The sequence below is a fragment of the Lepisma saccharinum genome, chromosome 13 (genome assembly GCF_977018435.1).
Source record: "Lepisma saccharinum chromosome 13, izLepSacc3.1, whole genome shotgun sequence".
In the NCBI taxonomy this organism is placed as follows: Eukaryota; Metazoa; Arthropoda; class Insecta; order Zygentoma; family Lepismatidae; genus Lepisma; species Lepisma saccharinum.
This window is the reverse complement of record NC_139241.1, coordinates 19,292,067-19,309,601: the sequence shown is the minus strand read 5'-3', so window position 1 is coordinate 19,309,601 and position 17,535 is coordinate 19,292,067. Positions and strand designations below refer to the sequence as shown.

The 17,535-nt window shown below is 38.1% G+C and overlaps 1 protein-coding gene across 2 annotated transcripts in view; it reads right to left on the bottom strand.

Moving 5' to 3' along the window:
- The window catches only part of LOC145997195 (uncharacterized), an 83,893-nt gene that overhangs the window by 10,927 nt on the left and 55,431 nt on the right, over positions 1-17,535 (bottom strand). For both annotated transcript variants that reach the window (XM_083133927.1, XM_083133928.1), the window contains exons 5-7: positions 14,194-14,318; positions 5,195-5,430; positions 4,003-4,219 (exon numbers count right to left, since the gene is read on the bottom strand). In XM_083133927.1, the coding sequence (XP_082990053.1) occupies positions 4,003-4,219; positions 5,195-5,430; positions 14,194-14,318 (578 nt within the window). The remainder of the gene's footprint in view (positions 1-4,002; positions 4,220-5,194; positions 5,431-14,193; positions 14,319-17,535) is intronic.

Here is a 17,535-nt window from a genome sequence, read left to right as displayed (position 1 = left end):
AACTACACCAAAGTTTGTGAAATACTGGAAACATGGTGTTTAAATTTCTGTACTTGCTTTGTTTTGAGTTTGGTTTTAAGTCTTGTTTATGCACAGATAGGCTAATCAGAACTAGAACTACAGTTTATAGTGGAATTCCAACAACTATCAAACCAAGGACCCCTTGAATACAAAGCAATGACATCACCACTATGCCATCATGAAGGCACTAAATTTCTGCACTGGCTACCTAGATTTTATATAAATACATCAAATGTGTTGAAACATCCAACACTATTTATGCACTCATAACTAGTCCCCATACACACTAAACATTCAACAGAGTGTTAGTGACACATGTCAGCAACAGTGTTGCCAGTGTCCCTCGTAATATTGGGAAAACATAGATTTTTGGAACAGCCCATTTATTCCCTTGTGCAATGTTTTTGAAACTTCGTCAAAGTTCTTTATCTGTCAAATTCAATAGATGGCCATCCAAATTGTTCGTTGGTATTGTGAAATGTTGCAATAATTTACCTCAGTGAGTTCTGTGCATCAATACACACGATTTGCAAAAAAAAAATTCCTCCTTTGGCAACACTTTGCTTATTTGTTATTAAAACATGCATGTTCTTCCATATGTTTGTCTCTAAATATTCCCAATATACAGGTCATTCTCTTGGCAGAAAGTGTTTCTCCTCATTCCGTTATACGGTCGTAAACACCAGGTTGCGTGACTTTTCGGACACTCTGTATAATGAAATTCAGTTGCATCTTATTTTGCATCACTTTTCTGCCTCTCTCAGCTAGTAGGGAGTTTCAGAATGAATGATGAATACATGAAATTGAAGAGAGATAGCAAACAAAAAATCATGCACCTGGAAATTTTAGTGGAAAGACTATAGGTTGATTAGTGCATGAACTTGTTAGGTCGTTCAAGTTAAAGGAATCAAATGACAGAGTGGTCCTTTGTACAGGGTGTCTACCAAATAACAAATCCAACATTCTTGACTTTCTAGTGTTTTTTCTTGACCTCTTTTTCATTTCTCTTAACCTTTGTTTATATGACCCCTACTTAGGTAAAGTTTGTAATTAGCAATGAAGAAAATAAATAATTATTTAATGAAAACCCCCTACCAAAAGACCAGTTAAGATGAATTTAACAAGAGAATTAGACTTGCTTTGTCTATTAATGCATCCTGGACTGCATTTGGCACACTAGCGAGTCTGTGGCATCTGAACTCACAGCCAGCATCATCTTATGTGGGGTTCGTGTTGTTGTCCCTAGGTACAGTGGAACCTCGATTTTACATTTTTCAAGGGATCAACTTGAAAAACTTAAATGCAAAAATCGAGGAAAATTTTGTAACATTTTGCCATATTGGGGCCGTCAAGATTGAATGGTTAATGCAGGAAAATGCAAAACCCTAGAACAAAAAATCGAGGTTCTACTGTATTTTATCGCCATTCATCCTCATCTTCGCAATTAGCCAAAGGGCCAGAAAGTGAAGTAACAAACTAAATCAATCAATCAGCCATTGTGATTGCAAAAATATTTGCCCTCAATTAAAATTTCTTGACTTTTTATCGACTTCTTGACCTACTTGTTAATTTCATTACATTTTTTTTACTTCCTTTACTGGTAGACACCCTGTTGCAGGTGGGATCCTCGATCATAGCGGCCATGCTAATCAGCATGCTGCACAAGAAGCACTATCTGAACAACTGGAATCGACTGGTTTTTACATTGTATGTAGGTACGTGGGGGTAAATTTGACTCCCAAATATAAAATATTTATAATAAAGTAAAATTCATATGCACCGAAAATAATTTTTGGCTGATTAAATTTACTATTTTCAACAACTTACGAGTAGTTCTTAAATACAAAAAGTCTAGCAATTAATTTTAAAAAAATAATATATAGAGATATTGTATTTTCACCATTACATAATATTTCCTTGCAGTAGTGAAATAAAATGATAATTATAAGCAAAGTATGAAATAAGAAATAAAAGAAAGATTATTTTTGTTGAGTATACACTTCAAATAATTGTGTAAATTTAGCAATGTCCAATTTTTGAAAAAAATATACATATTTTTTTGAGAACCTTTTCCATTGAACAAAAATTGCAATTCGAATACATATAAATTTTCACAACCTGTTTTATTTTACATGATTTAGCTAAATGTGACCATACTATTATTTTCCTACTTCATATATTATGTCACATAAACTTGTTGTTTGTTTTTTTTCAACTCCTGTTTCAATGGTTAATTTGGCATTTCTTTCCCTTAAAATATCTCTCAGTATTATATCTATGTACCTATTGGTAATTTCCACAATTATCCCCACAGTAGTGTCATCTGTAAACGTCTCAATAGCAGACTTAGCATTGGTTTGGATCTGCACATTGTTCAGGAAGGCAAAAAAATAATAATAATAATAATAAAAAATCATACTTCTTGTGCGAACATTTGGACGTGAACAGGCAACTTTTATCTATCGAATTATTTAATTTTTCCCAGGAAATATTTTTCGTCTTCTGGGATATTATTCCCTTGGGATAATTTTGACTTGTCTCAGAATTAGTATCATGTTCTGACTCACTTACATTCTTATCATGATCTCCTTCTTGAATCAATTCTTCATCTTTAAACATTTCAGATGAACTAGTGTCGCTCTCGAATGAAACGTCTACATGTATAGATAAGTACATACCTGTACTACTTTTCAACATAATTGCCTTATCCCAATGCTGCACCAGCTTATCGAAGCCCTGTGCAAAAATGTCCAGGCTCAGGCCTTGCAACACTCGTCTTGCTGCGGCCTAGACTTCCGCATCAGTTGAGTGGTCCCAAGGGAAATGTTCAATGTGTTGGTCACCTCACGAACCTTGATTCTTCTGTTCCCCTGGATCAGTTTATTCACTTTCGTGATGTTCTCATCAGTGGAGCCAGTTGAGGGACGACCGGATAGAACTTCATCAAAAATCCCTACTCTGCCTTCGGTGAACATGTTGTACCACATTTGGACCATCTGCACAGACATTAGTGTTACCGTACATAGCAACCAGCTTCCTGTGGATGTCAAGCAATTTGCCCATTCGTACCGAATCACAGCACGCACTTCTTCCTGACACCAGCTGTCCAATACACATGCACCTGCCATGCTGCCCTCCTCTCTAATGGCGAGAGCCCTGGATTTTCTTAGTAATAATAGGTACTTGTATTGGGTTGAATGGCAAAATTCCTTTTGGAGGTCATAATATTCCTAGTTCAATTCAATTCAATTAAGTTAAATGGCCATTTCCCATGATTTTTCACATTATAATGGAACGTTTTGCAACACCGAGGAAAGCATCACTGCTGTGGCAGAATGTGAGCATGCACCTCCTGTCACATGTGATGTGTATCAGCAGTACTATTCTCTTGGACCACATAGCAACAGGTGACTTATTGAATGTGTATGATGACTTTCACTCTAGGTCGGCATATCAACAGCTTTACGACCGACAATTAAGAAAGCCATTTCCTGAATCTGAATTGTATTGTGCATTATGTACTAGTTATAATTGTTTGTCACTTTTCCCCATGTAAAACCAGGGTGCACATTATACACACATGAGCATTAAACATGCATAAATACGGTAATTGCGGATGATCAGTACAAGTTTGGGAACTCAAGAACAGTGTAAAATGTACTTAGCCTTCTCTTCCGTACTGCGGTTGCTTGAACACCTTCACAAAGTGTCTAACTTTCTCTCTCTGTGTCAGTCCAAAGGGCTGCAAGGCCACACAGAGCCTTTGTCCTTACATCACTACGTGAATGATTTTGTTTCTTCTGGTGGTAATAATATGTATGATTCAATGAAACTGGCACAAATGAAAATGCTTTATTCCAAAATGACTGCTCCACATGCACCACAGCCCATAGTAAGTATGTATGTTTTGAATAGTTTCACTCCTAAACATGTACAAAGAATATAAATAAGTTAAACACAAACATGAGAAACTTTACTTACATCTGCAACCATTATGCTGAAAGCCCCTGCACCACAGCCTATATCCAGCAACGTCATGTTCTTGTTGGGTTGCACTAGATCCTCTATCACATTAAAATACAATTCTGCTGTCTGGGTGCATGGCACAAAGTACGACAGTGGAGAAATCTCGAACTTCTTATCTCCTAGGTCTTCTCTCAAGTGACTATTGCCTCCTAGAAGCTTTGTGGTTGCTACTCTGAAATGTTAAAAGTTCTTCACAGTCTTCTCGGGCAATATAATGAAAAAGGCAATGCAACCATTATCCCATGGAAAGTGTCCTTTAACAAGAGTGTCCATAGCTCTGCTCACAATATTGAGGTAGCTGTTTCTTAAATACCATCACATCAATGCCACAACCATGAATGTGCTAAATCTTACTTTGAAATATATAATATTCAATGTCCAAAGCTGCAGTGGTCTAGTAAGTAGGTCGTCTAACTGCCATGTGGGAGACCCAGGTTCAATTCCCGATGTGGGTAATCTGGACATAATTTTTCTGGCCTTATCCCCACATAAAGCACCTCTGGGGCTCACCCAGCCTGTGCACCTGGGGGCCACCCTGGGGGATAAAGGTAAGCGGAGTGTGGTGCTGATCACATTACCTCCAAAAATTGCCGAGATCAAGAATATGTGGGGCCCTAGCCCCACATCCCCTAAATGTGCCTTCACGGCACGGTGCTATATACTTATGACTGTTAATTAGGTCATGTAATTTAGAATAGGAAAGCATCAACTATAAGTAGTCATAAACTGTTCTAGGTTAAAAAAGTCAAAATGGGCACATTCGTGATTTTGGCACTGATCCAACAATATGATACGCACATTCTTATTCACCATGCATTTTCCACTATGAATATACTTAAATGAAACTTTTCTAAATATGAAGAGTGTACTGATATAAAATTTACCAACACTGAAAATTGTTAGTGCATCAAACTGGTATAAAATGGCAGAAATTCCTTTAACAAGTCGGGTGAGATATTCAGAATTGATGAGGTTTGCTCTAGAAAATCAAACATTGTTAACATTAATTTTTCATGTGCAGGAAGTCAACACAAGATGATTCGCAGTTCCATGGACATTTAAATAAGAGTGGATAGGCTACTTTATGATTGAAACTTACAACTACTATACACACGCAACGAAGATAAAAGTTCCATTTGTAACATACCCATTCACAAAAGACAACAAATAGACAGATGTAACATTCCGGTCCTTTCCTTCCTTCTGTTCGAAAAATCTCTTCAGTCCTTGCTTCTGAGCCATTTCCACTTGTTGAGATACATTATTGGTTGCTGGCTGTGCAATGACCATCACCTCTCCTGACTGGGAAGATCGAAGTGTTAACTGATGCCAGAATGTCTTCTCCAAATTCGACTGACTCTTCTGCAGATAAGCCTGGAATAACTGAGATGAAAAACACATTTCTAGCTTATTCCGTTAATAGTTAGTCAATAAAAATGTTAATTATCACATTACTATGCTTCCTTTCTGCCTCTTAATGATATAGGGGGGAAAGGTACAGTAGGGCTGAGACGTTACCACTTTGAACCAATACATTTACTTGAAAATTGTAACAGATAAAAGTTGTTTGAAATAATGATTAATACATGGTGGTGCAAAAGTCAGTTTACCCAAAAAGCACATTGATAATAGTATTACAATAGTGTATTTGCTTCTTGTGCTAAGTAATGTGTGGCACTGGTAACAGTGCACTTGTTATTCTTTTGTCGACAGTTGAGTCTGACTTGTTGTAGTGTGGTTGTTTGTTGTTAGATGACATATTTGAAGAGTGGACGCCATGGTACCATTGATTGACATGTGTGTTCTTGTGATTTGACGCCATGCGATTTTGCTTTGTGGAGAATTGTTAAGGATATGGTATACTCATCATCACCAGCAGATGTCGTCAACAATGATACAAGTTTACTGTATCGTATTTGCAATTCTGTTGTTGATCGTTGCACACAATGTATTGCAAACAATGGAGGACACTTTGAACAAACCCACTGACACTGGAATTATGTGTATCTACTTGTATTTTGTATGTATACTTGAAGTTTGTGTATAAACTTGAATTTGTGTATGGGTAAACTGACTTTTGCGCCACCTGGTATTAGTGTGTATGTATTCCACTCCAATTACATGCATCAATTTACCAGAGTTTTGCTTCAGCATATTTAAGAATTACACCAGAATATCAAAATGACTCTTATGTGCAAAACAAATGAAAACTTTGAACATTGCACAACTTTCAGGATAATTAGACTCCACGAAAGTAGTGTCATGTGGCATTTTTGTGTACCCTGTAAAAGAAAAATGCTGGAAAAGTATTGGCAAATAAAATCCAAATGATTCTTCCACATACTGATACATTGGCATCAGCACTGGCTCAGCCATAAGGTAAGGTTATCCCCTGTGCATTGCACCATGCAATGATGACACTCAGGAAGTAAGGCTCAAGTGATTCTCATCTTCGGACACATAGAAGTGACTTCATCAGCACCATGCTTCAGGTACCTTTATCCCCATGCACTTATTGATTAGATGCTGGGTGAAAACAAGAGCAATTTTGTGCAGGGACATTGTGTGCATAATTCAAACCTGTCATCACTCATCTGGGTAATCGAATGTGGGTGTCCGACTTGCCATTACAAACCATAAATAGCCAAACCACCATGGATCATTCTTAAGGATAAACTGAAACTTTAAATTAATATAGTAGAATGGGAAGCAATTAAGAGAACTAATTATTTGGCATATTATTTACCTTACGTACACAATGTACATAATGTTTGTCTTTCATCACAAGAAAGAAAAAGGATACGACATTAAAAACTCACGTGCAAGCAACATTCTTGTTAAAAACACACACGAAACAAATAAACAGCTTGATACGGAACAACTTGGAACTTGCCAACATTGTAAGACTGCAACGACATCTTCCAGCAGACACAGCAAGTAGTGTCATCCGAACCTCTGTCTCTAGACCAGCCCTGATGATGACTCCGAGATGGAGGCAAAAGCTCGGACAAACTTTTAAAGTGTCTTGTAATGTGCAGTTTTTTAACAGAAAGAAAAATGAATTTAAACACAGTTGGTTCACGAAGATAGAAGCAATTTCTTATTTCTATTCTTCTTTCTCTCAAGAACATAAATTTACCCTGAACACAATTAAGATAGTGGACCTTCAAAATAAAGTAGCATAGAAACAATAAATCACTTACATCTTTATAAAAATATAAAGTTGCTCTTATTCACAATGTTCAGCTTCCTTTGTATCAATATTTTGGTTATTTTCATCAGTAGTGTTCAGAAAGTTACTTTTTAGAAGTGACTGAGTTATAGTCAAAGTTAGTTGTCTCAAAAAGTAACACAGTTACATTTTAAAAAGTAACTCAGTTAGTTACTTGTACTCAAAGTTACTTTTACAGTTACTTTCTGCTGGAAATTTTCTTGCAAACAAATTACACACAATCGACAATCATCATCATCCTTTGAAATTTCCTGCCTCTGACTGGGTAGGCATAGAAGTCAAGCCTCTCCTTTTTTTCCTGGTCTTCCACCACTCCTCTCTTTCCAATCTTGTCATCTTCTCCTAATACTCTCTGCTATCTACTCTTTCCACATATATCTTGGTCTCCCCCTTGGCCTTATTCCCACTCCTTGTGCATTGTAAACTCTTACTGGTAGTCTTTCTGCGTCCATCCTCTTCATGTGTCCGAATCATCTCATCTGTGCCTGATCTATCCTGTCCTGAAGCTTAACCACACCCACTGTCTGTCGGATCTCCTCATTCCTTATTCTATCCCTTCTAGTCTTCCCCAATATACTCCTTAAAAATTTCATCTCCACTGCCTGTATCTTTCTTTCTTCTCTATCTGTCATTGTCCAAGTCTCTGCTCCATACGTGATTATTGGCACATAGTATGTGATATATATTACATTCTTGAATTTCACAGATACATCCCTGTTCCATATTAATCTTTGAACACTCTGACACAGTCCACCACTCCTCTTCTGTTTACCTCCTCATCTATTCTTCTACTTCTCTCAATTATGCTTCCTAGATATTCGAAACTCTCCACTACCCTCGATTCTTCCATGTCAATCTTTATTCTTGGTTTGACTCTGTTTCTTGTTGTTATTAACACCTTACTCTTCTCTGTGCTGAATTTCGTTCCTGCTCTTCTGATTTCATATCAAGAATCGTTAATTGTAATAAAATAACATGTGAAGACTCCATGTGTTTTGAATGAATGATTGAATGAAATAACCTCAGGTACACCGAATGCAATGTTCCCTGGAATTCCAGTCTCAGCATTTAACAGGTGTAAGTTTCCCCTGCATTTAACAATTTATTATCCATCCATTTTCCATCTGTTTCCAAAGAATTCAATTTAATGTTTCCAGATGTTTGGAAAACCAGAACTGACAAATTAAGTGTGCCTTTTCCTACTTTGGACTGCTCGCTGTTTAATGTTTACCCATTCATTAATGTTACACTTCATACTGGTGAAAAAAGGAGTTGACACTACACAAGTAAGAGAGGGCATAGAGGAGCAAGCACGTCCAATCTCAATCTTCCGTTTACACAGATTTCTTAAATGTAAAAATGTCCTAATACTATTTCTATCCTATCTAATTAAAAAGTTAGTTCAGTCGTTCGGGCCAATTAAGGGGTACAATTAATTAATCAATTAATGAGGTCTATTAAAAAGTATCTGACCTTTACCAGGAACACTTCTACTAGTCACTGTTTGAAGAATTTCTGAAGACCCTTTCTGCTGGGCTGCCAAATTCAAAATAATGTCTTCTAGTGACTCAAATTGGATCCCCTTTCAGCAGCATTTTGAGCTTGGAGAAGAATGAAAAATCATAAGGAGCCATTACAATACAGTATGGAGCCTAGCGAAAGGTAAAGGTAAAGTTCCCCATGCATATAGCACCATGCCATGAAGGCACATTTAGGGGATGTGGGGGTAGGGCCCCACATATTCTCGATCTAGGCCATTTTGGAGGTAGTGTGATCAGCACCATGCTCCATTTGCCTTTACCCCCCCCCCCCCCCGCCGGGTTGCCCCTGGCTACACAATGATTTTTTTTATGCTGGGTGAGCCCCAGACACGCGGGGACAAGGTCGGAAAAATTCTAAACTTAAATCACCCACCCGGGAATCTTTGAACATCAAAGATCATTTGTCACTACTTACATAAACATAACCAACCAGCCACTACAACTACCTCTACTACAACCTACTGCATGTAATCTACAGTAACAACATTCTAAGATTAATTCCAAGTTAAATACATTATGATATTGCAGAAATGCTATAGTCGTATTAATCATGCAATTCAAAATTATGTTAATTTCCAATAACACGAACACAACATAATCAAAATCTAAGTCAAACAAAAAGAATTACAATGCTAAAACAATGATGATGTAGACTTCACTTTAGAAGTTATTTCTCAGATTCAGTGATCAAAATTACATCTTATGGAATGATATATTGAGTATTTCTAAAACAAGGTAACTACAAAGGAACTGATCATTGTTAGAACATTGTAAGGCCTAGATATGGAAGAATTTCCTAACATTTTAGCATTTTTGCTAACATAAATGTTGCATCAATGCTTAAAAAATCTTACATATCATTTTGTAGCAGACAGTACATTAATGAAAGCAATATATGTAACACTGCAGTTAGCATCCACGTTTTTTGTCCATGAGCTAGTGCCCGGTGTTTACAATTGAAACAAGTAATGTATTCTTGCATACGTGTACTGTACCATATGTACGATACCTTATCATACTGTACCATGAAGTGTGTACAGTGGAACCTTGATTTTAAGATTTTTTAGACGACTAAGCTAAAAATCTTAAAATGTGGGAAAATGTAAAATTGAGGAAAATATTATAACATTCTGCAATGTTGAATACATAATGTGGGAAATCAGAGTTTCCATTGTATTTAAACCATAAGCAATGGAGTGTGTTTGCCAGTGAACCTGCAAACTATGCACATGATTCCAGCGGGAAATTTAAACTTCCGCATGCTTCTAAATAAAATTTTATATCTCTGGATCTAAGAATGCTAAAGTTACAAATTATTCCTCACTCTGTTCACTACACATTGAGCTATAAACCTGTGGTAGAAAAAACAAATTTTCTGCAATCAGTTAGAGGAAGAAAGAAAAAATATTTTTTTAATGAAATTTGAAATTCATTGGATCTCCATGCAGGCAATGCCAGGACATGAAGATACAAAACGGTACATGCATATTGTCTGATATGTTTTACATTACAGTGGAAAAAAAAATGAACACTTATTGCTTTTCTTGGTACAAGTGTGTATCCAAACACCAGAATTGAGAGACGAACGATGTCAAATTCAGTGAAAAAAAGTGCACATGATTTTCACATGGGACACTCACAAAGAACACTCTGCCCAGGCTGGGAAACCCAGGATCCCTGGCATTGTAGTGCACTGTGCTAACTATTCCACCACAGAGGCCAGCATGCATTGGTGGGTCAGATTCCACTTTAAACTGTAGGTATTTTTTGGGAACCTTATAAGAAGGCTACCAGGTTACAAACATTTACTGCTAGTGTAGGTAAAGGGAAACCAGAAGTTGCATTTGTAAAGGCAAAATCACTGAGTGACCTAGATTCTCTGAGGAAAGTATCACTGTGCACTTGTGAGTTACATCTTTCTGAGACTATTGTTCGGAAGGTGCTTCGAATGGCATTTAACATGAAACTACACTGAAAAAGACTGACAAGGTGCAATGGTATGAAATTGCAAGGAAGATGACTACTTCTTGCACCAGCTCATCTTCACTCACGAGGCAACATATGATCGAGTAAACTGTCACAATGTGCAAATGTGGAATATCATTCTAAACTTAACTCCATGGTGCAAGAACCCTTTAAGAGTCATGATCTTCCAAGCTGCTTTTTCATTGGGCAATGCATGGTCAGGCTATCTAGTCCCACTGCAGCTGATATCTGGCTTTCAAGACAAAAGCCCATTATTTCTTCAAGAACCCCAATTGTCCTCACACTGCTGGGATAACAATAAAAGTTTGGGGACTCCCACCAGGAATCGAACCCAGGTCTCCTTACACCAGTGGTCTTCAACCCGCAGCCTGCAGGCTTTGTTTTAGTGGCCTGCCAAAGCCTTCAATGAAGTAAATACAAACACTACCTTCTGTGCCAGGAAAATGTGTGTGCTAAAGGTGTGGGTTTCAAATATGTTATGAGAGATATTGTTCCAATTGTGAACTTCATAAGATCTCTAGGACTGAACCTTTCTTAATTATATCGAATCAGATAACGGTGACATGTTGTACTTTACAGAAGTTTGTTGTGGTGCTCAAAAGAGTTTTCGATCTGAGGGATGAGATAAGTGAGTTCGTGGCAAGTAAAAACAGGGAAATAGAACAGTTGAACAATCCAGAGCATATGGCCTATGTTCCTTATCTCACAAACATTACAATGCACTCGAATGAACTAAATATCAAACTACATAGGAAGAATAATTTGGTTAAGTCATCTCAGTGCTTACGTGAAAGCTTTTGAATCCAAACAATGTTTGTGGGAGAATCAGCTTAAAAATTGAAACTTCACACTTCCCCGAGTTGTCACAAGTTTTGGTTCCAAAAACATGAGAAGTATTCTGAAGCCGTCTCAGCATCAAGATCTGAATTTGCCACAAAATTTCAAGACCTCAGGTCACATAACAACATGTTTAAGATAGTCTCCACCCATATCAGTGTAGATGTGGAAGATTCTCCAGGTGATATGCAAATGGAACTCGTCGAATTGCATTGTAATACTGAATTAAGGGAAACATTTAATAATGTGGACGTGGTGGAGTTTTTTGAGAGCGCCAGAATCATCTTATCTGTATATTCATGCCCGCACCTCTATTCGGAACCACCTATGTCTGCAAACAGTTCTCTTCTGAAATGAAAAATGCCGTTGGATTGATTGAGTTTGGTTATTTTACGATGCTTCTTTGCCAATTTTGGCTAATCGTAAAAATGAGGATGAGCGTGAAATGATGAAACTGATTAAGGGACATTAAGAACACCCACGCCCAGGCCGATATTCAAACCCAGGACCCTTGGAGTCATAGCACACTGTTTGTTCTAACTAAATCTTCACGGAGAAATGTGGAATCAAAGTTGAGGAATCGACTTACCGATAAACACATTGAAAAACTCTCTGACAGTAGAGGAATACTGACATGCTAGTGAAGAAAAAAAAACAATTGACAGTCCTCTCATTGAAACGGTAAATTACAATTCTTGTGTATGAATGGTTTACAGGCTTTTTTTATAAACAAAACATTTTGCTTATTTGTTACGTTGAAGTAAGTAACCTCAATTCAGAACTTGTCAGTGTTCTTTGCAATAGTTAATTGGTAAATAATCTCGTAAATGAATATACAGTGAAGTCTTTGTGATCGGCCTGGAACAGGGCAGCCCACAAGTCCCTTATAGAATGTGAAAATGGCCCGCTGGGGGAAAAAGGTTCAAGACCACTGCCTTACACCAACAGCAAAAGGGCTAACAAAATAACCATGTGGAAGCCCTGTGATACCATTCACATCGAGTAACTGAAGATGAAAGGGATTATATATAGTAAATATATTTGTGCAGTATTATGTAACACTCAGGCTATAGTGACAGCAATCGCATGATTCAGTACACTTCAATGGCTTGGCATTATTGATTTGGTTTCTCAGAATATAGCTATATCTCAATTACACATCATCACCAAATGTGGTTTCTTTTTTATGGGCTTACATAAAGGACAGGGTGTATATTCCACAAGTGGCTGGCAATAGCTATAGCAACTTGGAGTCATGCATACATGCTAACAGCGTCAAACATGACCTGACTAACCTACTCACATATGCATCTACACGTACAAAAACATGTGAATAGTTTGAGTTGGTGTTTTAAGTCCACTTTGTGCACAGTAAGGCTAATTGGGACTTGACCTACAGTTTAAAGTGGAATCCGAACCACTATGTGCCTCCACCGGGTATCGAACGTGGAACTCCTTGATTACAAGGTGACAACGCTACCACTGTGCCATCGGGGAGGCCCTAACATGTGAATAGGTTAGGTAAGTTAGATTGTCTACTGCAAGCACACAAATCTGATCACAGGAACAAAATAGGCATTCACAGGCAACACCCAGGCTCTGGTTATTACATATCTCTCCCGTGTGCCTTAAGTTACTACTTCACTTTTCTGCCACTTTTGGCTAATCGTGAAGATGAGGACGAGTGAGGATGAAGGTACACTCACAAAGAACACCGATGCTCAGGCTGGGATTCAAACCTGGAACCCTTGGTATCCTAGAATGCTGTGCTAACCACTCCACCATGGAGATTGACAGTGCACATTGAAACTAGCTGCGAAGGTATATGGGGGATGTGGAAGTACAGCCCCACACATTTACAAAATCTTTGCCAGACACCACGTTCCAGTTGGATTTACACTTGCTACCTTGGGGGCTATTTGTTAGAGGCTGGATTAACACCAGAACCACTCCATGCAGGGATGTTGCTGGGAAAATTTCCTCCTAAAGTCATCCATGCATACAACCCAGATCTCACACGTGGCAGCCAGGCAACTTGCCAATTGAAGCACTGGTACTTCATACATCTATTATTGAAGATTATTAGGCACACACAGGAGATGTACCATGTAGTGTTTCAAATGCAACAGACCCTGTTGCGGTAGCACTGGCAGAGATGATTCCATGCAGGTAAAACAACGACAGTGAAAAATCAGGTGAGGCCAGGCCAGGTCAGTGGTAGAGCAATTGCACGATATGCCAGAGACCTGGGTTCAAGTTCTGGTCGAGCCTGCATTTTTCACTGAAAATTTCTACGTACTACGTTCATACATCTAGTTCAATGAAATAATATGCTCAGTTCATTCAATACGAGTTAACCACAAGTTTCTACTGTATGAATGCCACAATACAACTGATCATACTTAGAGAATGCTTTGTTTATTTTATGAACACTAAACCTACTATCCCCATTTGCCAATTCACAGAATACAATAAACCTAGTATCTCCATTTGCCAATTCACAGAATACAACATGCATCCTTGGAGAAACCTACATAGCATTATACTCACCTCCGATATCTCTATAAAATTCTTAGGAAGTTCATTTGCACAATATGAGCAGCTATTTCCTTTCTCCAGAAATTTGGTGCAATGGCAATATCTGAGAATGCACTTCTTGGTTGCCTCGTCAACTTCTAACATGAAAACAACCAAATGCATCAATGGTCATGAAATGCAGGCACATGCAAAAATGTCACTAGTATGCAGCATGAAGAAAATAAAGTTGTATTGAAGTCACAAGTGGTGAAATCACCATTGTCTGAAAGACCAATATATGGTGTCAAATGACATATGACAATGATCATGATCTTGCATGCATGTTACTTGCTGGTTCTGACAATGATGGTGAACACAGCTTAATCCAGTGATTTTTTTTCTTCACTAGCAACATTTTTATACTAAAGGATGAACAGGGTGTCAGAGAAGTCCCGTATAGCCCTAGATTAAATTACATAGTACATATTACCCCTAGATGTATATATTGCTTCATTATAACATGTGAATCTACTTAGTTACATTATAATATATGAGTGCAAACTTTATATTATGTTACAGAAAATTGTTTAGCCCATGCATTATTGCTCATGCACCCCCACACATGTCACTAGCCGTTCCTCAGCATTGTAACTATGTATGTTTACATCAGCCATGGCAAAATAACTGACATACAAATTCAAGCAAGGGTTCCATGTGACCGTCAAAGCAGGTATGACAACCACGAAAACAAAATCATTCCCAGGCAACTCAACACTGGCCAGTTTTCAGCATGGTCACAACAGGATACATACAAGTATGGATACTTCTCAGACACCCTGTACAACTAACCATACAGGATGTTTCAAAACAATTCATCAGATTTCAAATTGTTGTGTAATGCGAATTTACTTCATCTAGTGTGTCAATCTGATGGAAAACTCATCGCAGTATGTATCACATTATAAGTGCTCTACGTTACCTCCCTTAGACAAACAAATAACATCAAGGTGTTAGAGGAATTCATGCCACACATTCTCAAGCACGGCCATTATCACTGACTCCACACCAGTTAAGATGTGCTATACAGTTGACCTCGTAAGTCACAGATTTTCTTCTGGGGGATACATTGGAGATGCTGTGTACCTGACACTGCTGAAAATTGTTGTAGTATCAGCGAGAAAACAACCACTGCTTTGTGAAAGTTTTGAACAAGGGTGGCAACACTTCTCTGTGCCAAAGGAAAAAGTTTCCAAAACTGAATGAGCTTAAAGTAAAGGAAAAATTTTTTTGTAGGACCACAAATCAGCAATCTCCTCAATGACAAGGAGTTTGAAGCAGTAATCAACTGAGTTGAATCAGCAGCACTGAAATTATCTGCCGCTGTGTGCACTGGCTTCTTGGAAAATACGCAGTAACCAAATTATGTGCAACTGTAAATTATCTCAACAAAACATTCCTGTGTTAGGTTCCAGGAAGTCTTTTACGGTGCACCTACTGCATTCACATCTGGATTTCTTTCTAAACAATCTGGAAAGCGATGATCAGGGGGAGCATTTTCACCAGGAATATAAGTAAAATGGAAAGACAATACTAGGGTTGTTGGGACACCGTGGAAGACTGCTGTTACATTCTCACTAGGGAGACAGATACAGAGCTTGTCATACAAAAAGCTGTCTGAAGGAGCCCGCTTCCATTCGTAACGTGTGTGATTTTTTATAAAATTCCCACATGATACTGTTTATACTTTTCTACATGATTCCAAATATACTTCTTCTTTTATTGCATTGAGATTATTTTCAGAATATTATATTGTACATTATTGTACTGTATATTATATATTATTTTGTATTGTACTGTGGCTGTGCGATCTAAGGCATCATGCTTTAGACTACAGACGCGCACAGGTTCAAGTCTCCTGGGGGACCCTTAACAATTTTTCTCCTGAGATCTTGGCCTGTGTATGGAACAGGTGGCCACCCACCATAGTGAGGGAATTGGGAAGCTATGAATGAGTAGCATAACCCAGTCATGAAAAACCTACAACAATGACTGGGGGTTCGACGTGCTGACCACACGTCCATAAATTATCTTTACAACTTTAGACTTTAAAATATTTACGTATTTATTATTATTTATTTCATAATATTGGACATTACTTACTCAGTGAGAGATTAATGACCATCTCTCACGAGTTTAAACAGACAGAACAGAGAGTGGCGTTCATTTCATTGCAATACTAGTGTTGCAGTAAATTTGAGGTTGGAAGCATGCACTTGCCAATTTTTATAACGTTCACCAATGCAGATTTATGTTTCACTTTTCCGTGATATTATTCAATATATATCCCATTTGGTTGGATTCTTCTTCATATCTAAGAATAGTGCAATGTCACTGTAAACGTATGTTAACTTGTGCGAAACCAGTAATACGTCAGGATGATGAAAGAAAACCTTCGTAAGCAGAAAAGTAATAAAATTCCAGCAGCATATTTGCAGTCTAAAGTTCTTCTTGTTTATGCATTCGATTTTTGTTGGATGTTGCAGTCCATGCAATTTCTGTCGCATGTTGTAGTGAGATACTTTGTCGGGTGGCGATATTCGACAAAAATCGTGTGTATCAATGGAACCTATTTGTTTGCATGTTCCTTCAGTTTGCCCAACAAAATGCCTTACTACGAAGTCTGACAACTATCGGATGGCGCCAGCTGCTCTTATCCCCTCCATCTGTTGACAAGTCTGCTTACTACTCCCATACGGACAAGAAAGAAATGACATTTCAATGCATTTTCCACATAATATTTAGAGGCTTAACCTTTACTTCCCAGATGATACCATATGGTATCATCAGAGTAAGGTTGTACTCGCCCGATGATACCATATGGTATCATGATGCTGATTACGAAATTAATGTGCTTTTTGGACCTTCATACGCTTATGTTTGGGTGGAAACTCTGACACAGGTCTGGAGTAGGGATGGCCAGATCCGGATCCGAAAACCGGAACCTAAAATTTTACGGATCTGGATCCGTTTTGCTATCCCACATGAGTGCTTCTTTGGAAAGTAAGAATGTGTTTATAACATATTGTTACCTGCTAATATACATTGTGTGTGTGTGTGTGCGTGTGAGTGTGCGCTCGTGCGCGATTTGTAATTAATACACTTACAAGGGAGGTCTAAGTCTCCCCCTCCGATTTCCATGAAACTTGGCAGGTGTATAGAGGGACCCAAAGGAACAAATACATGTTGTTTTTTTTGTTTCGGCTAAAAAAACTGTTTTAGGGGGCAAAACCCCCCTCAAATGTCAAGATGAAGACAAATTGACGTGGGGATCTGACCCCTATGTGCACTCCGATTTCCATGAAATTTGGCAGGTGT